Source organism: Abramis brama (genome assembly GCF_963993115.1).
Source record: "Abramis brama genome assembly, chromosome: 21".
NCBI lineage: Eukaryota > Metazoa > Chordata > Actinopteri > Cypriniformes > Leuciscidae > Abramis > Abramis brama.
Window position 1 is genome coordinate 31,215,136 of NC_139983.1, and position 26,974 is coordinate 31,242,109.

Here is a 26,974-nt window from a genome sequence, read left to right on the forward strand (position 1 = left end):
AATTGTACACAACCTACAGTATGTGTGTATATATAGTTGAATAATACTGCTACTTATGCTCTCAGGATTATCATAACTTGTTTATTATGTTCATTATAAAAGAGCAGTAGAGGAGCTGTCCAGTGCTGATTTAAGGACACATCTTTCATTATATAGTGCTGATGAGTCCTATACACATAGATAGTGCAGGAACAGTTTGGTTGTTTTATGTTATGAAAATTGAAACAGTGAAAGCCATTATACACACTTTAATTATTTTATGACATTGCCATTGCAACATAAATATATTAATGTAAATATAAAGACATTTATAAATGTGCATTTCACCTTTATTTATTTAAGTGAAATAAGACTGGGTCATTGTCTCCTTGACAGATTTCATGATTTATCCTTTTTGTCATTGAACTATATAAGGTTTATTGTGGCATTTCAGTAACAGGGCTTTTTAGAACACTGGCAGGATAGAGAATAAATATAACATTGTAGAACAAGAGGTTGAGAGTTGAGAGTTTCGCTTCCCTCTAACCTTATTGGCAGCTGCTATGTGTCTTTGGAGCATCTGCACGTGCAGCTGACCTCTGATCTGCAACATTAGTGATGTATTTCCAAGGGTGAGCGACTGGCTCCACTTAAGAGTGCTTCATCTGTCTCCTCATAGCCTCTCACTACACTGGTGAATAATTAAACTTCTGGCTCAGTCAGCTGACTAATTAAATCCACCGTTGTCTACGGGATGAGGCGAGGCGTCTGCCGCAGCCTCGGAGGAGGAAGCTGGAACTACGAAGAAGGGACAGGGAATGATAAACAGCACCCTAATTAATCTGTTCGCTTATTTGAATATTGCACATCTGGCTGGCATGGACGTAAACCTTGCCTTAAAATCACTGTAGCCTGTGCTTAAGTGTGTTTGTGTGTGAGCAGCTGTGCCGACACAAAACTGGCATGTGTAATCAAGTGGGAAACTTGTTGAGCATGACTGAATGTGGAGATAATAGTTTCCAATCAGTGGAAGACCATGCTTCAAGATTTCAGTAGTGCCCTGCTGAGTTGAACATGCCTGATATGCACTTCACCACACACAGAAAATGCTATTAAGCTCTTATAAATCAACATTCAAACAACAACAAAGGGCCAGATTTACTAATAAGCTTTTAATTTAAGTGGAATTAAAGGAAGGAATTAAAGAACACAGACGCAGTCAGATCATTTCCATAATGACCAACACAATCTGTTAGCGCCTGGTTTAAGACGTGCTGTTTTTGGGCGGTAAATAATGGCGCAAACACCAGTACATTGACGAGCACAAATCTTAGTAAATCACCTTGCATGATTCATTTAAATTCTCTCCTCCCATAAATTTTGCGTCTGAAAGGGAAACTCCTACAAATGCATATGCAATAAGGTCAGACGCAAAAATATCCCTGTCCACGCCTTTACAGCGCTCATTTTTCACTGCGTGTCTTTAGTAAATCCTGGCAGTAGTTTTTTAACGTCAAAAAAGGGTTTGTGTTCGCAATTTATGGGAGGAGAGAATTTAAATGAATCATGCAAGGTGATTTACTAAGATTTGCGCTCGTCAATGTACTGGTGTTTGAGTAAGAGATCTGCTCTGCGCTGCGCAAATGCATGTCTACCATGTGTTGTGTGGATTCATGTGCGGTTTGCTTTCAGTATCTTACAGTGATAGTGATATGAGCTTTGTGTCATCTGATCTAAATGTTTTAGATCTTGTTTCTTGTCGTTTCAGTTTTATGCATAGATATACTTACATAGTTGCCTCATTAGTGTCTGTTTCTAGTGATGCTACTGTATGTGCTTCTATGTGCTGCTATAGCCATATTGGAATGGTCAAATACGGTCCGTGACCACTCGAGTGCAAGTTGATTGTGCATGTGCAACCTAATTATTTACATGTATGAATGTCTATATATTAGCAGCATTTAATTTGTCATTAATGTGATAATTCTGCATCTGGATACTGCATATTGAGTTAAAACACAAACCAGCACAATATCAATTCTAAAAGGTTATTCCATTTTGCCTGGTATTTATAGCTCAGTGGTTTTACAGCCGTAGGCTGCGAAATGCTGTGAATTTTTCAATTAATTCATTGATTTGTTAGTGTGAGTCATGTTCACACTAACCATTCATGTTAACCATTCCAAGATGGCCGATGTGTCTGGAGCGTTCGTATGCATATCTATGGTTTTATGGACGTCACCATCTTTGATATTCTTTTGTCACTGTCGCTATAGGTGCTGCCCTTACAAACAAACAAAAACAACACAAAAAAAACATGGTCATAGTAGGTAAAGTAAACCATGGTAACCACAAATTAACCATGGTTGAGCTACACTAACCATGGTATTAGTAGTAAAACTGTTCATACAAATGGTAATCAACTAACCCCCAAAAAAAACATGGTTACTACACTTTTACTATAATAAAACCATGGTTAATTTTCGTAAGGATTGTAAGGGAATACGGGCTTGACTTTTGTTGCACGTTCATACTGGCTTTTTCAAGATGCTACTGTAAGTTTCTATGTGAACGAGTGAAAAAAACCTAAAAAAAAAAAAAGTTCCTAAAAAACTGACGGTGTGAAAGTAGCCATAGACTTTTTACAGTATTTTCTAACTGAAAGAAAGAAAGAAACCACATTGTCATTAACCTATCATACATGGACTCTTTCATTTGGCCTCTCTCATTATATTCCTTATAGCAAAAACAAAAAAATCCACCTCAGCATTCGATAATATGCATAAACACATGCAAACCCTATACAATGTTTCTATTGCTCTTCCAAGCTTAAAACCATAATCTCATTAGGGAACATCCTCCTACACGTCACTGTGCCACGCAGATGTCATTATTTTCATGACTATTTATGATCCATGCGTTTAACATTAAGACCTTGCAATAAATCACTCATATTGTCAGTTTCGCCCACAGCCAAATCACAGCGGCGGACATGTTCTGGCGGTAAACAACATTAGCTAGTGTCAAATTAGCAAAGGCTAGAGCTTTTGACTTGTGTATTTGTTAGTTCATAATGTTTTGTAAGCTCCAGCACTACGTCTTATTACTAGTATTCCTTCAAAACCCTGGATGGAGTATTTGTAGCATAATCCTTATTAGGCAAAGCAGAACAGAGAAGTTGGGTCATTTTTTGACACAAATAGAGTAAATGCATGCTTTTAATGTAACCTAATCAGATAATAACACCACTCAGGAGGGGTGCATATTTCTTTTGTAGCTCTGTGGTTCAGTAGCTGGATAAATAGGACTTTCAGCTGGCTTCAGATCTGTCACTGCTGGAATACTGGCGGAGGGCAAAGGTGTTTGTGTCGGAGGGGTTCTAATTAATTCCTTTTGGTCTCTTCTACAAAGTCAGCCAGTGATTTGTTTATATAATTTTACTGCCATCAGGTCTCTTTCTGTCTGTTTATCAAAGCTGTTTCAGGTCAGCAGTACCTGTCACCAGCACTTTCATGTTCTTTATTACGCCCGCTGTGACCATTTACACTCGTCTTTGACAACCTGCCAAAAACACACATAAGCACACGCTCATTCAGTCAACTCACTGATATTTTTTTTTTTTTTTTTTTTTGTGCACGTTCCGATTTTAAAAAAAAGTCTATTTCATTCTGCAAATGGAGCCTGGTTAATTTTCTCTTGCATGACTCAGTTAATTCTGCCTTTGTTTCTCATTGAACCCTTATAAATCACGCTGACCAGCAAACCGAAAAGACAAAAGACGCCTGGGTGAAGGAGCAGAACATTAAACACAATGTTTTATTAAAGCAAATTTTTCATCCACAGTCACTCAGTTAAAGAAAGGTCTTTATTCTCAATTTCTCACTGCCGATCAATGTGGAGCAGAACTTTGTCCCCTCTCTGAAACCCTATCATCGTATAATGTCACAGAAATCTAACCAAGGAGGCTTATTACCTATTGATTTTATTTCTCATCTAAGAAGGGAGCATGACTGGGGGGACACACACCCCTACGTCTAAAATTTGAACGAGAAACTATAAACTAAAGGTAATGGACACACTCCATTGCGGTATTTTATTAGCCAATTATTAGTGGATAACAGAGTGTGACTAAATCTTTCACTTTCCCAAAAACCTAAAGCACTGCTATCACTTTCCTCTGCCAGCCTTTTAATTAAATCTGTGTGTTCACTACGAATACTGTGGTCACATGTGTAAAAATACCGTCCCATCCCTGTTTCCTATACATAGCTGCTTTACACAGACATACGTAGGATATGTGCCATAATTATTATTATTATTATTATTTAAATAAGAAATCAATGCAATAATCTTGACCTTTTCCTTTTGGCTCTTTTACAATTCTGACATTCTTTGTGACCTTTGAATGATGAATGATTTGATATTATCAAAAGTATTGCATGTTTGTCAGAATAAATTATACGAAATTACTTTTAACAAGGCAATTATACTATTAACTCTTTCCCTGCCACTGACAGAATTTTCTGTAATTTTTGACACAACGCTTTCCCGCCATTGACAACATTTTCCTGCAATCCATGCTAAGCACCCTCAAAAGCAAGCAAGAGCACCCTCAGTCGATAATGTAATAATATATTAGCGAAACTGTTTTGTTAAACGCTCCAATGCATATTTGTGTTTGAACTCTGGAGAACTGAACAAGCAGTTTACAGCGGTGAACAATGTAGCCAATCAGACATAGCTGTTGATTTCTTGAACGCAATGGCCAATCAGAGACGTTTAAATTAGTCAGAATCCACTCACCACCCAGAATGCTTTAGTTTTTATTCAGTGAGTTATCCAGGCTTGAGTAAGAAGTAAGAGATTTATTGTGCATTGTTGGCAGCTTTATTGATTATAATGTGTTGATCACGATGAACTGATAAAGCGACAGTGTTTTAGCAACTGTAAAGGGAACGGTCTTGGCTCGCTTTCGAGGCTATGGCCATATAATTCATTGAGTAAGACTTACATAGAGCTGAAAAGTGTGCAGTAAGCATCCAATTAAATTTGATTAACTCTGAATACTGTTCTATGCACACTTTATTTAATTTTTTAGGTAACTGACTTGTTAACTGTGTGACTGTTTGTCAACACATATGCCAAGAAACTAGAATAGCATATTATCTTGAAGGCAATTAACAAATAAGACTTTAATTTTGTTGAACCTTTGATCTGGTTTCAAAAGTAATTTGAATTGAGTTCAGAGGGCTGCGAATTTCTGTAGTGATGAATCTTTGAAGCTGTTTTGTTCATGATATTCCTTCGCTATATTTACTTGCCAGATGCCTGGTAATTTAGTTTATGTGTGCTTATGTGTGTGTTTGTTTTGAGGGAGACAGAAAAGTGCAGGGAGACTGAGATCATAAAATAAAGAAATAAACCCATTTCTTATTGATCAGCAGTGTTGCTGTGGATTCTGGGTAATCCTGCTGTGAAACATCACATCATTGACAATAGTTCTGGTCACCGTCAATCTTTTCTCAGTGGGATGCGATCTGCATTCAAATGGGCTTCAAATATTCAAAAATCCACAAGGAATAATTGTATTTATGTCTGATGTTTTTTTGTTTTTTTTTTTTCTTCTTTGGTGAATGGTTTTCAATCATCTAATGACAATGTATTAATACAGCTAATTGAATTTGAGACCTTGTCTTTGATGTAGTAAAGACTGAAATGCGTCAAGCGGCAATATCCCTCAACAATAGCTGTCTTTTGATTTTTCAAAATTAATATGTCTTTGATGGCATCCTAGAGATCTGAACTACAAAAGCAATACATGCAATATATATATATATATATATATATATATATATATATATATATATATATATATATATATATATATATATATATATGCCCCCCCCAAAAAATCACTTTTTTTGGTGCTGTTCTCTTCTTACATTATCATTGTTTGAGTAATAGAATGTAATATGTAATCAAGTGAAATAAATAATTTGTAGAAGAAAGGCACTTTTTAAAAGCACATTTATGTTAATATATTTTATATGGAATGAAAAGTCTACGTTTGCCGATTTTCAACTCGCTTTGTTTTGTTACAATGCATGTAAAATGAACAATATTTACTCTTTCTCCGTATTATCTGGACAGATAAATTCACTTTTATTTGTCAGTAACAGGACTTTTGACAGGCTTTTGTGAAAACTACAGATTGTACTTCCGCATTATTGTTTCCCCATCCACGGACTGTCGGATGGACAGAGGGTTATTAACAGAATAGTTATTGTAAGGGTAGGTTTATCACTGACATTTTTTTTTATCATACTTTATCTACTCATTAAACAGCATTATGGTAAAAATGGAACACTGTGGAAGCATCTTTCTTACCTGTACACGACAGTGTTTTGCTTCGAGGGTTGAGCAGAACTGACGGAACAGCAGTTTCTATCAGTTTTTCCCGTCACAGCATTCTTTCCGTATTTACGTATCTACTCAAGCAAAGCAGTATTTGACTTTGATCAAGCTTATCCAATAGGAGTATACTGGTGGGAGGGGCCTTGGATGGCAACATGCCCAGTGCATTATGGGTGTTGAAGTTTTCCTACCGATTTGGCAAAAGGGAAGACAGCAGACAGCTCAGCTGTCGCTAGTCAAGTAGCACTGATATTCTTCTTTTTTTTTAAATCCTTCTTCCGCATAGGCAGCCAAGTTTTACAATATGTAACACATGAGTTATAAACACAACTCTATTTATTTAAAAGGATTTATATTATAAAGTGGTTCCAGCTTAACTTGTAGATATGAAAGAGACAATACATGAGAGTGTGTAGTCTTGACATATTTCATCATAAAGAATTTTTCGAGCTGGCCAGTGTATCATCATCTATGCTGTGTTTTGTTTTTCTCAGTGTGGCCTTTTTTGTGGTATCATAGAGCTGAGTGCAGATCAAAGTTCCTGGTGTCAGTTGAGGATATGTGAAAAAGAAAAGAAAGAATCATACAAACAGGTGCTCATGTTGGAGAGAGAGAGAGAGATAGACTGAGAGAGAGAGAGAGAGAGAGAGACTGAGACAGAGAGACTGAGAGAGAGAGAGAGACAGAGAGAGAGAGAGAGATAGAGAGAGAGAGAGACTGAGAGAGAGAGATTGTGTTGTCTTATTAGCCTAATGAGCGACTCCAGATGCGTTGCCTTTCACCAGTCATGTTCATTTACTGCTTGGCTGATAAGATCTTTAGAAACCCATGTCATTTGATCTTGCAATGATTTATTTGCTAGCTACATCATGCTTATTTTTGCTGACTGCAGTCTTAAGTCCTGCCAATTGCTGACCATTACATTTAGCCTGCTTTGTTAGTGTAAGAGTAAGATCTTTTTTTTTTTTTTTGTAGTTCAAAGGCTTGGCTGGTCGGCATGGGCAGTGCCCCCCTGTCGGTTTATGCTGTGACTACACCATAATGGGGAAATACACAATTTTCTCCAGTGAAAGCCTTCCAAAAGCCTTCATACATTGCAGGCTACACAAGCTAAGCAAGCATTTTATTACATTGTTAAAGAAGACAGATTTGTTTGGAAGGCTCTAAAGATGCCTTTGAAAATGAACATGAATGATTCAGATGAATAAATACACCATTAGGCAACTATTGCAATTTTCATGATTGTTCCAGTTCTAAAACTAACTGATATTTCCAGGTTCCCATGAATGAATGAATGAATGAATGAATGAAGGAAGGAAGGAAGGAAGGAAGGAAGGAAGGAAGGAAGGAAGGAAGGAAGGAAGGAAGGAAGGAAGGAAGGAAGGAAGGAAGGAAGGAAGGAAGGAAGGAACGATGCATCATTTGGCACAATTTAATACAACGTAAAATACTGTATCCTGCTATTTTTTTTATATTTTTTTTATAAAAATACAATAAGCAAATGTCAGCAGTTAAGTGCATTTCAAAGTTTTAAAAAGTGAAAAATAGAGAAACATATTCTCTTTGAAAAAAAAAAAAGAAGGTAGGAATGTTAAAATGGTTTACTGCTTTATCTGCTGTTCTCCAGGATTTTCTTGAAGAAAGTTTGGATTCAGTGGAGTAAATGTTTTCCGGTTTTCACATTTCTAAGGGTAGCCTGTTTTCCTCCTGCCGTGTAGCCAACACTTAATAAACTAGTTCTGTCTGTGATGTTGCCAAGATCAATAGCTGTAAAATAGTTTCTAACCTGTGATAAATATGAATTTGTCACTAAGTTGCGTTCGAGTGTGTTGAAAAGTATAGTCGCAGACAGGTTCTATAACCATCAACATTTGAACTTTAAAGTGCTCAGCTCAAAGTGAATAGCTTTTGCAAACACTTTGCATTCCCTTTTCCATGTCATATACAGAAATGTTTAAAATTTTACTGGAAAAAAAAAAAAAATATATATATATATATATAAAAAATAGATATATTAATGGGCTGTCCTCAGTTTTAGAGCTGTTTTATGTTAATCCAGAGTAGCTGAAAGTGTGTGTGCTGCAGAAAAATGTGCTGGAATTATGGGTGGCGATTCGTCTTGAGAGAATTCTGAATCATGCAAATGGGACCGGGTCATGGGCTTTGACTATTCTGTTTTTATACAGCGGCTTTACTTCGCTGACAGAGTTTCACTTCATCTCCTTCTTTGAATTTCGTATGTTTTGCACTTCTTGCACTTCATTTGGTTAACCCCTCAGAAGTCAGTGAAAAGTAAATGTAGATCTGGGCACAAACTGCTCAGAGTTTGTCACACTTCTGTGGGATTAAACTAGTTACTGGTGAAAAGATGTGAGCAGGGTTTCACAAATCAATATAAGTAGAATGTTTGAAAGTAAAATGAAAGTTCTACTTAGTATCTCAAATACATTTCCCAAAAGCATTTGTAAATTGTACAAGTTTCAGTCTTATCATTTCATTCTTACAGAGTATAAAGTAACTCAAAAGCTTTTGAATAAAAACCAAAGAAAGAAAGAAAGAAACAAATAAATAAATAAACAGTTACAATAATATGAAAATACTTCAGTAAATCATGACAATACGGTGTAATTTAAAGTCCCCCTGTGGTGAAAATCAAGTGTTTTAATGTTGTTTAAATGTCTATGTGTGTTTTTAATATGCTTTAAGACAAAGTCATGTCAACACCATTGCTGAGTATTTTTTCCTTAAAACTGCAGTTTAAAAAAAGACTCAAAAAGGCGGTTTGAAATCGCTGGTGTTTCTTACGTCACAAACTACCTTTTGACCAATCAGGTCACGAGGGGGGATGGGCTTTAGCATATCATTACTATGCTAGTGTAAAACACAAACATAAGCAAAACACAATGTAAAGTCAAGGCCTGAGGGTTGTTCCATAAAAGACGCTTAGAAAAGCGGGGATTAAACTCCAAAACCGGACTTGAATGAGCCTAACAAATAAGTTGGGGCTAAAGTGGCTCCATAAAAGGTAATTGAAGTTCACGCAATCTCACTAATTTGATCCAGGTTTATCTAGTCTAGATAATTGCGTGTGCACGCGTTTCTTAAGCAGCCCTAGAGGTCGATCGTGGATCAAATCGATCCACCATCAAACAGCGTATATTTTGTGCTGTTTTATGCGTTTGTGACATGTTTTTTCTTTCCCTCAGTGCAAAACTTACATTTTACAGTTATATTCTCCATCTGTAAATGTTAGAAAGTCATGCAAATGTATCCATTTTGCTGCTAATCTTCATATTGAACGAGCGCTGCTGCGCGCATGCGCGCCAAATAGGAGCGCAATAATTCTGACTAAAATATACATTTTGCTTGGAAAATTAATATGCAATATTTTATAACACTAGAAATATCTTCTAATTATAATAATTATACATCGAACGCACATGGCACCCTTTAGCGTCAATATGAGACGCACAGAGCTTTGTTCGGTTATGGGTAGGTTTAGGTCTGGTGTAGGGTTAGGGTTAAACCGCTAGGAGGCGCCTTCTGGCCCATTTCTATCTGCGTCTCATATTGACGCTAAAGGGTGCCATGTGCGTTGGATGTAGACGAAATGTCAAAAGCGTCAGTATATGACGCCCTAGGATGAGAACGGCCTGGCCTGACAGTTAGCCTGCCCTGGACCAGGCTAGTTTCCCAGCATAAGTTGCCAGGGTAACTGAGTTTGAACTATTTTAAGTTTGCTTTATGAAACAGAATCCACCGACAATAAGTCTGACTAACCAAAATAAGCCTGGCTTGTATTCTAATCTTGTTTTATGGAACAACCCTCTGGTTCTCTCACGTCTTGCACTGTCGTCACTCCTCCTTTTATCCTTCCCGATCTTCTTCCGTGAGACTGGAGATCGATGTGGCGCGGAGGTAACGCTCATTAGCAATCGTGCCATCTGTTCCCATGGCTCTCGACCTCACCCTGCATGCCACAGTACTGTATAACATTAAGTGATTTCAAGGGGACATATCATGAAAATCTGACTTTTTCCATGTTTAATTGCTATAATCGGGTCCCCGGTGCATCTACCAACCCAGAAACATGAAAAGTGACAACCCAGTGACTTTGTTTTGTAAGCCTTTCTCTCTAAGCATGTCAAAAAATAAACCGATCAGATTTCGCTCCCCTTCTGACGTAGGAAGGGGATCTTATTATAATATGTGACCCTGGACCACAAAACCAGTCACATGGGTCAATTTTTTTAAATTGAGATGTATACACCAACTGAATAAATAAGCTTTCCATTGATGTATGGTTTGTTAGGATAGGACAATATTTGGCCGATATACAACTATTTGAACATCTGGAATCTGAGGGTGCAAAAAAATCTAAATCGCCTTTAAATTTGTCCATTTATGTTCACGATTGTGCAGCATTCATTCACAAACATATATGTTTTATATATTTACGGTAGGAAACTTACAAAATATCTTCATGGAAAATGATCTTTGCTTAATATCCTAATGATTTTTGGCATAAAAGAAAAATCGATAATTTTGACCCATACGATGTATTGTTGGCTATTGCCACAAATATACCTGTGCGACTGGTTTTGTGATCCAGGGTCACATATTACCAACCCTTAATCTGCACGTTTCCACCCACGGCGCCGCCATTTGGATTTCGCAAGTGACAACAGTGTAACCAGTTCTAACACAATGGCAAAAGTTGGAGCCAAGCATGCAAATTGTTCTTTCATTGCTTCACAGATGAGCGCTGAACACTATTAGACCAAAACATGCCACAGCTGTCATATAAAGACCTCAGGGAACTGTGTCAACTTGTGTAAAAGTTAAACATGATGGTACATGCAAGTCGATTATATGAATCAATGTAACTTCATAACAACTACATACATGTATCCACTATCCTTTCAGAAACGTCCAGGTGCCGTCTAAAAGTTGTAACCTCTTCCTGAGTCTCTCCGTAGGGCTGCACAAAGTGAGATTATTCGTGTGTTTTGTTATTGCCGGAGTATCCGAAGCTTGAATGAATGAATGAATGAATGAATGAGGCATTTATATAGCGCTTTCATATGTACTACTCTACACCCAAAGCACTTTACAATCATATCAGGGAATCTCTCCTCAACACCACCAGTGTGCAGCATCTACTTGGATGATGCTACGGCAGCCACAGTACAACACCAGTGCGCTCACAACACACCAGCTATAGGTGGAGAGAGGAGAGAGAGGGATAGAGCCAATTCAGTGGATGGGGATTATTAGGAGGCCATGATTGGCAAGGGCCAATGGAGGGAATGTGGCCAGTGTAAAGGATCTAGTGTAAAGGATCTTGTGTAAAGGAAGCTTGTGTAGAGGATCGGCCATCTTCTGAACGGGGAGAGGAAAAGCAGCTCATTTGCATTTAAAAGGACACACAACGGTGCGTTTTTGCTCACACCCAAAAAGGGACAACTTTGACAAGCTATAATAAATGATCTGGGGGGTATTTGAGCTGGTTGCATAATATGTCACCTTTAAATTGGTGTTTTTCTTCACTTAATGATTCATATGTCACGTCAATGCTGTCTTTTGCTGAACAGTTATTTTGATATGCAAGGCACATTTAAATAAATAAAAAAAATATTGAAAAGCATTCAACTGCATCATACATGCCCTCCATAATCAGATTTGTGCACTGGACTGAGACTTATTCACTGCTGCGTGTGCGAGCCACGCCATCAAGTCCCAAAGAAAGTCCCTGTGGAACTTCATTGAGCAGGTTTTTTTTATATATATTTTTTTATATCCATGTATATTTAGCTAATGACCACAGCATTTTTTTCATATAAGCATTTAATTATCACACAATTATCACACAATACATTTTGCAAGTTTACAGATACTAGCCAACAATATATTAAGAGTCACACTATAATTGAAAAATTAAAGAACCCCTGAAAGCTTTTACACTATAACAGTTTAGACTTATATCTTCAATCATCTCCCTAGTTATGTAGTCCCTCGTTCCACTGAACTGAAACATTTAAAACTGAGAAATTCCCAGAATTTACCACAAAACGCCTCGGTTACGACTGTAACCTCGGTTCCCTGAAGAGGGAACGAGCGTTGCGTCGAGAATGACGCTATGGGGAACGCTTTGCGTGATGACGTCTTGAAGCACATGTAAAATCAGTCCAATGGTGTAGCGGGACGTCAGAGGCGGGTGACGTCACGTACCAGGAAGCTATAAAAGCCGGCCCGAAACAGAAAACGAAAGCTTCGTAAAAGTCTGAAGTCGAGCTGACAGGCATGAAGGAGATATGGCAAGGCGACGCAACGCTCGTTCCCTCTTCAGGGAACCGAGGTTACAGTCGTAACCGAGGCGTTCCCTTTCAAGGGAACTCCCGTTGCGTCGAGAATGACGCTATGGGGAACGTCTATACCAACGCCAACGCCTCCATAGCTACGAATGTCTGTCCTGTGTGTAATCTAATAGAGCAGCACTAGGATGACAAAACATGAGACCCTGGAGCAGAGTCTAGATCCAAAGAGTAAAACCTGACGAAAGTGTGCGGTGAGGACCAGCCTGCCGCATCACAGACATCCTGTAGTGAAACTCCTGAAATAAGGGCCTTAGAGGCCGCCATACTCCTTGTAGAGTGCGACCGGACAGCCAAAGGAGAAGGCTGCCCAGCCGCCTCATAAGCAAGTGAGATAGCCTCGACCACCCACTTGCTCATTCTTTGCTTAGACACCGGCCCTCCCTTGTTAGGGGAGCCAAAGCAAACAAACAACTGATCACTTCTGCGCCACAGGGCAGCTCTGTGGACGTAGGCGTCTAACGCCCGAACTGGGCAAAGCAAATTATTAGCCTCCTGGTCCGCATTCTGGAAGGGAGGAGGACAGAAGGCCTGCAGAATAATAGGTCTGGCCACATTAGTGGGGACCTTGGGGACATAACCCGGTCTGGGATGGAGAAAAGCTTTCACCATACCCGGAGCAAACTCTAAGCAGGACGGAGCAACCGACAATGCTTGAATATCCCCAATTCTCTTAAGAGAAGAAATGGCAAGAAGGAAAATAGCTTTCAAAGTCAGAAACTTTTCCGAAACCTCCTCAATGGGCTCAAAGGGGGCCAGGGACAGGCCTTGTAGAGCAATGGACAAGTCCCATGGCGGCACCCTAGAGCGGACTGCAGGCCTCAGCCTCCAAGTGCCACGAAGGAAACGAGATACCAGAGGGTCCTTCCCCACAGACATTCCACCCAAAGGAATGTGGTAAGCACCTATGGCCGCCACATAGACCTTTAAAGTGGACGGGGTCAGACCTGCAGTGAACCGGTCCTGCAGGAACTCCAGCACTGTACCAATTGGGCAGTGGACTGGGTCCAACCGACGGTCACTACACCAAGAAGTGAATACTCTCCACTTCAGGGCATAAAGTTTCCTCGTGGAGGGAGCTCTGGACTGTAGAATGGTCTCAACAACCTCAGTTGAGAGACCTGACTCTATGAGCTGGGCCCCCTCAGAGGCCAAGCCCACAGGTTCCACAGTTCTGGGCGGGGGTGAAATATTGAGCCCCCTGCCTGGGACAGAAGGTCTCTCCTGACGGGTAACTCCAGAGGATGCCCGTCGAGGAGGGAGACCAGATCGGGAAACCATACTCTGCCCGGCCAACGCGGGGCTATTAGAAGCAGGCAAACCCGGTCCCTGCGAACTCTCTCCAGAACTCCCGGGAGCAGAGCAACTGGGGGAAAGGCGTACAGACGTAGCCTCGGCCACGTCTGAACCATAGCATCCAGTCCCAGAGGAGCTGGATGCGTGAGGGAGAACCAAAGTGGACAGTGAGACGTCTCTCGAGACGCAAACAAATCCACTTGTGCTTGGCCGTACTCCCTCCATATCAGCTCCACCACCTCGGGGTGGAGCCTCCATTCCCCGGGCCTCGGCCCCTGCCTCGACAGAGTGTCTGCTCCTATATTCTGAACCCCGGGGATGTAGGCTGCTCTGAGTGACAGCAACTTCCCCTGGGACCACAAGAGGATATGGCGTGCCAGATTTGATAATGGGCGCGAGCGCAAACCCCCTTGGTGGTTGATGTAGGCGACTACCGACGTGTTGTCCGTATGCACTAACACATGGTGTCCCCTGAGGTCTGTGACAAAGCTCCTCAGAGCCCGGAAGACAGCTAACATCTCTAGGCGATTGATATGCCAGGAACGATGATGGTCTTCCCACAGACCTTGAGCTGAGCGACCCTCCAGGATCGCTCCCCAACCCGTGAGGGAAGCATCCGTCGTTAGCAGTCTGCGACGACAAGAAGCTCCCAACACTGGGCCCTGGGACAGGAACCAAGGTTTCTTCCACATAACCAAGGCACGTAGGCATCGCCGCGTGACCTTGATTGTGCGAAATGGGTTGCCCCTCGGGGAAAACCCCCTGGTCCTGAGCCACCACTGCAGGGGCCTCATGTGCAGCAGTCCAAAAGGTATCACGTTGGAAGCTGCTGCCATGAGACCCAACAGTCTCTGGAACTGTTTGACAGTGAGTAGCTGGCCTAGCTTTACACTTTTCACAGCTGCAAGGATGGACTCTATACGTGGCGGTGACAGGCGCGCCTGCATCGACACTGAGTCCCAAACCACGCCTAGGAAAGTGGTTCTCTGGAGTGGAGAAAGCACACTCTTCTTGGCGTTCAGCCGTAACCCCAGCTCTTTCATGTGGGCGAGAACAACATCTCGATGTTGAACCGCCAACTGATGCGACTGAGCTAAAATCAACCAATCGTCGATGTAGTTCATGATGCGAATCCCCTGAAGGCGCAGAGGCGCCAGAGCTGCATCCATACATTTCGTGAAAGTGCGGGGTGATAAAGCTAGGCCGAATGGAAGAACACGATATTGGTATGCTTTGCCCCCGAAAGCAAACCTCAGGAACTTCCAATGACACGGACGGATGGAAATATGGAAATATGCGTCCTTGAGATCTATCGTGACAAACCAGTCCTCGGACCTGATCTGTGGCACGATCTGTCTCAATGTCAACATTTTGAACTTGAGCTGCATGACTGACTCGTTCAGAACTCGAAGATCCAAAATGGGACGCAATCCCCCGTCCTTTTTTGGAACTATGAAGTACCGGCTGTAAAACCCGGTTTCCCTGTCGGAGGGAGGTACATATTCTATGGCCCCTTTCTCTAACAGAGTGTTTACTTCCTGTTCCATAACCAGAACCTGCTCGGGGCCCACCACTGTGGGTAGGACCCCCATAAACCGAGGTGGGCGTTTCTTGAATTGTATCTGATACCCTTTTTCTACGGTCTGCAGGACCCAACGAGAAACATTTGACAGTAGCTTCCACGCTGTCAAAGATTCTACTAGAGGTACCAGCCTCTCGAGACTGGTTTCTGGATTTTGTTGTTGTTGAGCAGTCAATTCGACGCCCTGTAACGGCGCACCGGCAGGGAGCGACCGAACAGACTGCTCTAACACCCTCCTCGGAGGGGGCGGGCATCCCGAGGCCACTACGTTTCCGGGTGGTCCTTGAGATATGTGCTCGCCGGAGACCGCTGCGCCCTGTAACACCGATGGCGGCAGGGTTGGCAGAACGGTCCCCTGAGGGTACCGAAGAGAGACGGGCACCGTAAAAAGAGGTGTTAACCGCTCTGCTTCGGGGGGGACTACCCTCATTAATCCTGAGCCCTCGGACGTCAGGATTTCTTCCCAGCAGCCTTCTTGGCGGTAATAACGGTCCGCAGATCCGTTCTACCCCTTGACGACTGCTGGGTTTGAGCGCGCCCTCCGTGTCCCCGAGATTTTTGTGGGGGAGCACGGGAGGACACGCTCTGCTTCTGAGTGGCACGATGCTCAGCACCCTTTTTAGAGGAGTGAGGCTGCTCCCGCTCAGCAGCCTCATAGAAAGAACGGCGGGGAAGAAGCTTTTGAAGAGCAGATGCTTGTTTAGCGGCTTCTTGTGATTTTGCAACCGCAATATTTACTGCATCCCCAAATAACCCGGCAGTGGAAACCGGAGCGTCTAACAGAACATGCTTTTCTTTGTCCTTAATATCGCTCAGGTTGAGCCACAGATGCCTCTCAGTAGCCACCAGGGCTGCCATAGACCGCCCGATAGATTTAGCGGTCTCCTTGGTGGCTCTGAGAGAAACATCCGTGGCTCTGCGCAGTTCAGCCACAGTGTCGGGACCGATTCCCCCGCCCTCCTCTAAATCCCCCAATAATTCTGCCTGATAGGCTTGTAAAATAGACATCGTATGCAGACACGCTGCAGCTTGACCAGCGGCTGCATACGACTTATTAATCAGGGAAGATGTCAACTTTACTGGCTTTGAGGGAAGTGTAGGAGCCTTCAGGGAAGATGCCGTTGCTGGAGAGAGATAGCCCGCGAGCGTCTCTTCCACCTTCGGCATCTCCCCATAACCATGCTCTTTATATTGTGAAATAGTGGAATATAGAGAGGTGTGTGGTGTGTAAACTCTGTAAGAGACTGGTCTCCCCCACGATCTCGACACCTCGGTGTGGAGATCGGGGAAAAACGGCAGGCTCCTACGCTGGGGCTGAGCACGAGATGGCAGGAAGCGTTCGTCGAGTTTGCTTTTTGAACGAACGTCCTGCCTATCCTCTGGCCACTCAATAGACAATCTGTCAACTGCTCTCGTGATCACATCGAGCAGTTCTTCAAAAGCATGAGACTGAGGTGGCGAATCCTCAGACTCAGCATCAATACTTACAACATCCAACTCCTCAGAGCTGGATAGTTGCAGTATTGGTGCCTCTATCGGGGGGGAAGAAACCGCAGCGCGTGCTTCCACACCCTGATGAGAGGCACTGGATCTGTCAGTAAGAGGCTGAGATAAGGCAGAGCCCGTCTCAACATCCACTGACAGATCCATTTGCGAACCCCAGGTCTGAGATCGCCGCCGAGCCTCAGCCGCGGCGGGACCCGAGCCCTGGGGAACGTGGTCGGGATTGAACCGAGCCAACCGGGATCGGAGCGTCCGCAATGGAAGCGCACAGCAATGCACACAGTCACCACCCTCGAGTGCTGACTGGGCATGCTCCTCTCCCAAACAAACAACACAAAGAGTGTGTGTGTCACCTCCCGTTAAATAACGCGGGCAGGGATGGACACACACTCGATACTGCTGCTTGCTCGCCATATCTGAATAAATATATATATATATAGACAGACAACACCAAATAACAAGGACAGATTTCAACACAGAGCGCGACTGAAGACTCAGAAAGCTTTCGTTTTCTGTTTCGGGCCGGCTTTTATAGCTTCCTGGTACGTGACGTCACCCGCCTCTGACGTCCCGCTACACCATTGGACTGATTTTACATGTGCTTCAAGACGTCATCACGCAAAGCGTTCCCCATAGCGTCATTCTCGACGCAACGGGAGTTCCCTTGAAAGGGAACCCATTGAATATGGGCTTATTGTTTTATTGAATATATCTCTCAGGTAGTCAGAAGATGATTGCAAGTCTAAATATATGAAGACAAAGCCTTATAAGCCTTTTGTCAGTAGTTTTATTTCATCCCTAATGGGAAACACACAGCTGCACGTCCTGCTACTGTCACGGTGTGGTGCAGTTCCAATGCAAACTTTTACTCGCAATATAAATCAAACTGGTACACAAAAAGATGGGCAGAGGGTTCACACACACATAATATGACATAGATCAGGCAAAGACTGACTGAACAGATGGAACTCAAATACAAACACAGATGAACACTGATTAACAGAACACAGGTGATACAAATGACGATGATGACTAAACAGGTGACAAAACTGAACTGATAATGACAGTAACCATGGATACAAAGGAGTGGCGGGAAAAGAACAAAGGAGAACAAGAACCAATCAAAACTCAAACTGAGGCTCCGTTTACACGTACATGGTTATTTTGAAAAACGGAGACATTTCCCTTCGGTTGTGCCCCTCGTTTACACGCAAACGGAGAATTCGCCTCTGAAAACGATTCTTTCTAAAAACTCCGGCCAGAGTGGAGATTTTGGAAAACTCTGTTTGCACGTTTGCATGTAAACTGAGAAAAACTGAGTTTTAGGCAGTCGACGTCACAGTATTCGACAGAACTTGCACTGCGTCAAAGGTGCGACCTATATTTTCGGGATTCTGTTTGGCTAACATGGGCTTGAGCTTCTCGTTACACTGCCACCTACAGGTTTGGCATGCTCTTGACGGCATATACACGGGTTTGTGTAAACGAACACTTTTCTGAAAACGGAGAGGGTGAAATGTCCGTTTATGAAAATAACCGGCCACGTGTAAACGTAGCCTGAAAGTCAAAACAAACACTGACACGTGACAGCTACACAATAACTATAACTTTATACCAAAAAAATAAATCAATAACAATAATATTGGTATAATGATTCACACACACACACACACACACACACACATATATATATATACTGTATGTGTGTGTGTGACTTGTGAAGTATATATAAAATTATGTATGTTTTCTTGTGTAAATGTATTTTCCTTATTTCAGCTATGCTTGTGGATTTATTCTGGCTGGTGAGTTCAAGACATGACTTGAGAATGTTAAATAAGCAGTGCTTAATATGTTTTAACAATTAAGGTTTGGACTTTCAGACAATTGCCCTTCGGGTTTATTCACCAACCACAGGTGCTGGCCAAAATAAATGTTCAAGTAAGACATGGAAAATCAGTAGTGAGTCAGTGAGCAGCAAGACTAGTGTTCGGTTTTGTAATGCTTTCACCAAGAGGCTAAAGTATTCAAAAGTTGAGGAAACCGTAGTCAAATTACACACTCAGCTGGTTTTCTAAGTGTGGAGAAGTTAGCACAAACCCTGCTGCGACCATATTTAAACTTAATACGTTTCATTGGATTTTAACACGCAGTTTAAAAAAATAAATCAGTTTAATAATACACTTTCAACAGAAATCAAAACCTCAAGTACCCTGTAGTCAGTTACAGAAGCATGCGGTCTATTATTACTTACTTCTTCTGAAGTGCACAGCATGTTTAAGATATGCCTAAAGAATTTCAACAGACTGGGGATTGTGAAAGCCATTCATAATCTTTAATTCTTTCAAACATTAATATATATATATTTAATTATTTTTTTTTTTTTTTTTTTACCAGATTTATGAAAAAGAAAGTTATAAAAGTTATAAAAAATAAACTCTTATACATAAGTTAAATAATAATTTTAAGGGAAGATTAACCAAAAATTCCCTGATGTTTATTATTATAATCCCTATTGTTAATTATTATTATTATTCATGATGCACATTTGGGTACCTATGGCATGCATTGAATCTTAAATATTTAGAGCAATATTTTAAGTTCATAAGTAAATGATGCCCAACAATTCCTCCCAATTTCAAACCAAACCCCAAAAATATGATGCTTTAACAACTCCTTGCTGGATTCAGATAACTCTGTGAATAATGAAAATGCTACATTCCGGGACATTTTCCCTCCATCTTTTCACTGATGCTGTTTTCATTCCTTTTCTATCAAAAGAAGGTTTCTTTTGTCTTTTTTTTTTTTGTGCACTGGCCCTGTGGAAAATTTCCTGATTGAGAGAGCTGAATGAGGCTGTTGAGAGGGAGGACTCTAAATCAAAGCCCACAGACAGAGCTTTGATTTTTCTCCTCTCTTTCATTATTTATTTCGTTTTCCTCTGGTGTGTTGTCATTTTCCTCCCCTCACTCATCTATTTTGGCTCTACATGGGCTCAGTGTCTGCTGCCTGGGCCACCGATCTATGAATTTCACTTTCACACATACTCATACAATCCAGATTCCCGCAGACTCGCTGAGAAGTGTACAGAGACAGTATGAAAAGGAAACAGGCTACTTATTTAAAAATGTTTGTCTTGAAAGAAAGTCTGAAAGAAATAAACACAGTTTAAGACTCGTAGACTCGTTCCAATGCAAACTTGTACTCACAATATTAATCAAACTGGTACATAGAAGACGGGCAGAGGGTTCACACACACACATAATACGACATACTGTAGATCGGACAAAGACTGACTGAACAGATGGAACTTAAATACAAACACAGATGAACACTGATTAACAGAACACATGAGACATATATTTAAAAATGCATGTCTTGAAAGAAAGTCTGAAAGAAATAAACACAGTTTAAGACTCGTAGCGGCAGATTCAAGCAGTTGTAGTTATGGACTTGTGATTGTGCTATAAACATATCTAAGAAAAGCAATGCATTTGTGACAAAATACCCTACAAGTGTGCAACTCTCATTGCATGAATTTACATATTAATTTGCGGATGTGCAAATTTTGTCCATGACTTTTGATACGGGTGTGTGAATGTGTTTTGCACCATATTCACTGCAGCAACTGTAGCAAAAATGTGAGTGTATGCATTTCTTAATTTGTATTTCATAGATTTGTGCACCTGCAGTGGATAATTTATGAAGGTGTAACTGGTATGTTGTGTTTGTGGGAGAGAAAAAAAAGTCTACAAGTTTGCAACTTCTCTACCATTCTCTACAACTCCAAATTCCACTGTCACAGGTGCTCAGTGGTTTTGCTCCAAAAGTACCTTCATAGTTTTTGTCTTTCTGAATTCAAGAAGACTGTAACACGCAGCACAGAAATGAGCTGCCTGGAGGTGTTACCAAGATGACCGCTGATTGCTCTAAAATGTCCTTTGGTAGCGCCCACTGGAAAGAAAAATCAAAGACAAGATTCCTTTAATATCTCAATTGTTTCTCCTAAGACTAAACGGAGAGCAAACGGAGCCTTATTCTGACATCTCCAGTATCTCAGATGTTTCACCTGAGAAAATATCTCCAGAAATCTCAACAATGTCATAAACTGTAGTTTTTTTTTTGTTTGTTTTTTTATGAACTAAAGTCTAAAATTATATTTCTTAATATTAACTCAAAAATTTGAGTGTTTTTTTCAAGACCACATTATCAGAGCTTAGTTTGTGTGTGTGTGTGTGTGTGTGTGTGTGTGTGTGTTTGTATATTGGATCACACTTGAATTCTCACTGTTAACTAATTAACTAAGACTTTTGCCTTAGTAAACTCCTAATTACTGCTTATTAATAGTTAGTAAGGGAGTTGTTAAGTTTAGGTATTGGCTAGGATTAATGGGTGCAGAATAAGGTATTAATATGTGCTTTATATAGGACTAATGAACAGCCAATTCCCTAGTAATATGCATGCTAATAATCAAATTAATAGTGCGAATTGGACCCTCAACTAAAGTGTTAGCATATTTTGATATATTATGTTTATTCTATGTCAACATGTGATATTTCTCCATAATAATATTAGGTGTAAAAAATAAAGATGTTTGGTATAATGTACTCTCTTTGTCCATCGTGTATTGCAAAACACTTTTTTTCTGCCACAGGTGGGATATGGAAACAATTTTAAGAAAAAGTATGAGATATCTCATTAAACATAGTTGAGAACTCACTTTCCAAAACTATAAAATAAGTAAAATCTTGATTTTTTTTTTAGCTTGTCCAGTTTCAACCACTTCCAGAGGTAGTCAAAAACGCATTGCCGGATTGCTTTCGTAGTGTAAACGCTCATGTGGTTGAATGTGTTCGAACAGCCACAAAAGACCATCTACTCTCTGCCTACTGACCGAATTCTTAAACATTATGGGAAGCGTGCTAGCTAGACGGGATTTAAACTTTGTCTGCTGAAGACCCAAGTTTGGTTTGAAAATGAAAATCATACCAAGCCCAATGTTCTCTCACCATTCCTGATTTCTAACACGCATCCACCGCGTTTGGCTGGTGTTGCATCTATCAGAGCAGAAACAAATGCTGATGCTGTCCGTGTGATTTGTCCGTCATTTTCATTTGTGTTCTTATGAAAATTGCATGAGCTTATTTCATCCATTAGATTGAAAGCCTGAAAAAGGTAAAATACATTTACCCACCTGTAGACCATCCCCTCGAAGAAATCAGGACAGAAGTGATTGAAAGTGGACAAAAGAGATTAATTAAAATACCTGGTGTAAACGGGAATGTGTCTCCCTCATCTACCTGTGATCCAATCGACCAAAGCACATCTTAATACCAGGTGTAAACAGGGCCAATGAAACTTGAAAGAAAGATTTGAAGTCTCTTGCTCTCTGTCATAAATAAATATTTCTCTTTGTTTGTCTCTCCAGGGCGGTTTCTCCCAGTGAATGGCTCAGCTCTGACGGGACCTTGGGTTCTGAGCCCTTGGCTACGTGCCACCCACCGGCCCTGTGGTCTGGATGTCACAGTGTTTTTGCACCCCAGGCAGAGTGGACGTTACACCGTCTGGCTCATCGAGAGGGACAAGTCACCACTCGCTCTCCTCACCACCGAGCACCCTCATGTCATCGGGTGAGTTTGCAAAGGCAACGTTCTCATCTTGAAGAGTTACTCAACTCTTGGACCTCGTGAAATAGAATCTAATACACACAACACTGCATTGCTGAGACAATTTGCATTGAGATTTCCAAGATTAAATCATTAATCTTTAACCTGTGCAAAACTGCAGTGTTATAATTGGTATTACAGGCAACAATGTGATGTGTTTTTTTTATTTAGTTTTATTTATTTTTGCAGTTTTGAAACTTGAAACCCTTAATGTCCATTAAAACTTTTTTTTTGTAAATATTCTATTTTGTAGATAATATTAGCATTAGTTGCACTATAATTTTGTATTGTTGTTGTTGTTGTTGTGAACTCTACTGTTAAGAAATGTAAGAAAGAAGCCTGAAAATCTCATTGAAAACATCTCATTGAATTACATTAGAATCTCCTGCCTTCAAAATCCACCTGAGAGAGAAGACGTCAAATAATTGAAATTGGTTGATTTATTTGCATGCTGAATTCTGATTGGTATTTTCTTGTTACTTGCGTATAACTGCCTTTACGTAGGAAAGCAGTGTTCAAATCTCATTTCTTCCCTGTAATCTGAATCAGATGATTATCTTAGTGAAACATGATGTTCAACAAGAAAATACGTAGGACAAAATGTAATTTATCAATCATCAAATTATTGGTTTGTGACATGTGGCTTTCACATAGCAGAATGTGCAATAACATATCAAAGAATCATATAAGTGTATTAAGTAAATAGGGTCTGTGTTGATTTCATGACACTATTCTTTCACAAGCTCTGGTATAGGAAAGCAATCTCACATTGCATACATTTATTCATTTGGTAGACAATTTTATCCAAAGTGATATACATTAGATCCCAGGGAACATACAAACTGATAAAATCAATGCACTGTACATCTAGTTTTTCATTTCATTTCATTTTTCATCTTTTTTAAAACTTTGTATTCATCAAATGAGGTGACCATTATCATCAAAATCATTCTTTCTTGATCTTCTATATAAAACTGGCAAAACATAATATTTGTTTGCAACACCTCCAGTGCTTCCGCTGAGACTAACAGCCTTTAGATTTGACTTTGTGTCCTTGAGATTCTCTTCTAGTCCACAGCAACTTCCTGTTTGTGGGATTTGCCTCTGCAGAGTAACTCTGTGTATTACAGGACTGGGCGGAATATGAATGCGTTCAGCCATGCGTGGCATGTTTAGATAGAGAAAAGTGCTCCGACTCATTATAGAGTTCCTCTTGAGGTCATTATTTTTGATCAGCCAACCAACCCACATATTTGTATGCAATTTTGCCCTCGCCTGAGGTCAACTCTTGTCCTGTGGATGATGTAAATTCCCAGAGCCAAAAATGACCAGGATGGCTTTTTATTGTGTCTGTCTCCAGAGGTGGACAGTAACAAAGTACATTTACTTGAGTACTGTACTTAAGTACACTTTTCGAGTATCTGTACTTTACTTGAGTATTATTTTTTCTGGAAACTTTTTACTTTAACTTCACTACATTTGAAAGACAAATATCATACTTTTTACTCCACTACAATTCTGTCAAAGTCCTTGGGTAGAAAGTAGTAACGTCAGTCAGGGGTTGCATTTTGGTTGCAACTTTTCAAAAATGAAAGTCAGGTTGACGTCAGAAACCGGCTTTTAGCTGACAGACTTTTGATTTTGGCTGGAAATGAAAGTCGGGTTGACGTTAGAACCCGACTGATGTTGGTTTCTGATGTCAGCCCAATTTTCATTTTCAACCACAATACAATGTCTGTCCAACGTTGGAGATTAATGTCAATCTGGCGTTGGATTCTGACATCAATCTGATTTTCATTTTCAACGTTGGGTTTGCTCTTCTAAATGTGAATTGTGTCATTGTTTTGGAGCACACTAGCTTATAGATAACAGTAAGGCTAACATATTCATACTAAAAGCCAAAAAACGTTAAATAGGGCACTATTTGAGGGATCAGCCATTTGGGTGTCCGAAACCATTGTGGACGTTATTGAGTGCACTTATTCAATCTCACATTCAATCCCACTACAGGGAATATATTCAGAGGCATAAAGTACTGTGAGTATTACACACAACAATGCATCAATAATAAAACAATGTATTGACATTTACTTTTTACTTTTGATACTTATGTACTTTTAAAAACAAGTACTTCTGTACTTTTACTTGAGTAAAAAATAGGTATTTACAACTTTTACTTGTAACAGAGTAATATTTGACCAGTAAGTAAGGAAGTTGTGTACTTTGTCCACCTCTGTCTGTCTCATAAATCTCAAAAATGTATAATGTTATACTTACTGTGACACTGTAGTTTCCACTTTTGTAAAGTCTATTAGTGTTTAAACTTCTGAGCAAGATATATGGGTTGAGGGGACAGATTGTGTCTGACTTATATGAAAGATTTCACACTTGTAGTTTAAACCCCACCCACAAAACCTACTGAAATACAGATACAGAAACAGACAATTTTGTCATTGCATACAAATATATACACAGATAATGGCTTCGCTACACAGCCTTAGCAGGCTGTACGGTTATTCAAAACTATGTAAATATTTGAAGAAGAAGAAAAAAAACAAAAAAACATTCCCAACCTGATATTGAACTGAAATGCAATCAACAAAAATGAAACTGTTTTATAGCGTGTCGGTGTTTGCAGAGAAACATAATCTCTTGGCAATTCGGAAACATTTTACATTTTGCTAAATTGGTGACTATAATTCATATAAATTCAAACAATCTCACTTGTGTGTTTTTGTACAATCTGCTCACCCCCAGTGACGGTTATGTTTAGTGGTGGGCCTCCATGCATACTTTTTATAAATATAAAATCTCGACCTCGTGAAATAGTTACATTTTTCCATGAGTTTGGGTTGGAAAAGACCCTAATTGAAGACCGTTCAAATACATTGTTTGATATTTTTCAATATTTCTGAACATAAGCTTATCACTGGTCAACATGTTTTGAACAGCATTTCAACTTCAAAAAATCTTGCTCTCCTTCCAGCTGCTATTAAACACCAGAGCGGCTCTTCATTCAGTCTGGGCTGCCTGTGCTCAGTTTAAAAACATTCAAAATATTTTTTTGCAAAACAAAATGCTTTGGTAAAACTATATTTTGTCATATCGAAAATATTCTCCCCATACAACATAACAGAACAGAGGAATTAGGTCTGTCTTTTGATGGTCTGAGTCCCCTCGTTTATGTCTTGAACTATATAAAACCAATGTGAAAAAACTAGGTTGAGGAGTTCTGGTAAGGCCAGAATACCACAGAGTGACTTCTGTGTGTAGCTAACTTATGTATGGTATTTCTTTGTGGAATGCTTATTGGTGAGTCACGAAACTGAGAAAGGAAAAGTGTGTCAGATGACAAAATTAAATATATATGGAAATGAAAACATTCAAATACCCCAAAGGCTCTTTTCGCCTGAGGGATTACGTGCTCTAGAAAAGGCAGCACACCTCAGCGCCTAAGACAAGCTGCTGTTCGCCGCTACGAAGAAAAATGAATGTTGTGTCGCAAGATTAGCTTTACGTTCATTAGCCATTCCCGTAGCTAGCAGGCGAATGCCCCAGTAGTTTGAGGAGTTACTGAAACATAGAAAGAGGATCTGTCAAAGATCACAACTGCGGAAAAATAAAGCACACATTTTTCAGTCGAAAGTCAAAACCCTTCTATGAAAGCTTGTTTCTGCCACGGCAGAAAACTATTTAAATGAAAATTGCTACTTTTTATCTCACAATTCTGACTTTTTTCGTCACAGTTGTGTCTACATGTCACAATTCTCAGAAATGTCTCAGAATTGCACGATATAAACTCAGTTGCAAGTTATGAAGTCAGAATTGCGAGTTTATATCTCACAATTTCTTTATAACACAATTGCGATTTTTAAAAACTATTGTGGACTTTATAACTCGCAATTGCTAGTTCATATCAAGCAATTCGGAGAAAAAAAGTCATAATTGCGACATGTAAACTCGCAATTGCAAGAAAAAAAGAGTCTGAATTATGAGATGAAAAAGTTACAATTACCTATTTGTATTTTTTTTTTTTTTTCAGAGGCGGAAACAAGCTTCCATACCCTTCAGCAGTTGCTATAAGTCTAATAGTTTTTCTGCCAAAAAGCTAAATACAAGTAGGAACAAACACAACCACAGCACTTTCCTAAACACCCGTTTGA

The 26,974-nt window shown here is 40.2% G+C and overlaps 1 protein-coding gene across 1 annotated transcript in view; it reads left to right on the top strand.

The window, feature by feature from the left end:
* Positions 1-26,974, top strand: part of alk (ALK receptor tyrosine kinase) — a 404,771-nt gene that overhangs the window by 212,035 nt on the left and 165,762 nt on the right. Inside the window, exon 5 of the mRNA XM_084096568.1 lies at positions 22,574-22,775. Within this exon, the coding sequence (XP_083952694.1) occupies positions 22,574-22,775 (202 nt within the window). The remainder of the gene's footprint in view (positions 1-22,573; positions 22,776-26,974) is intronic.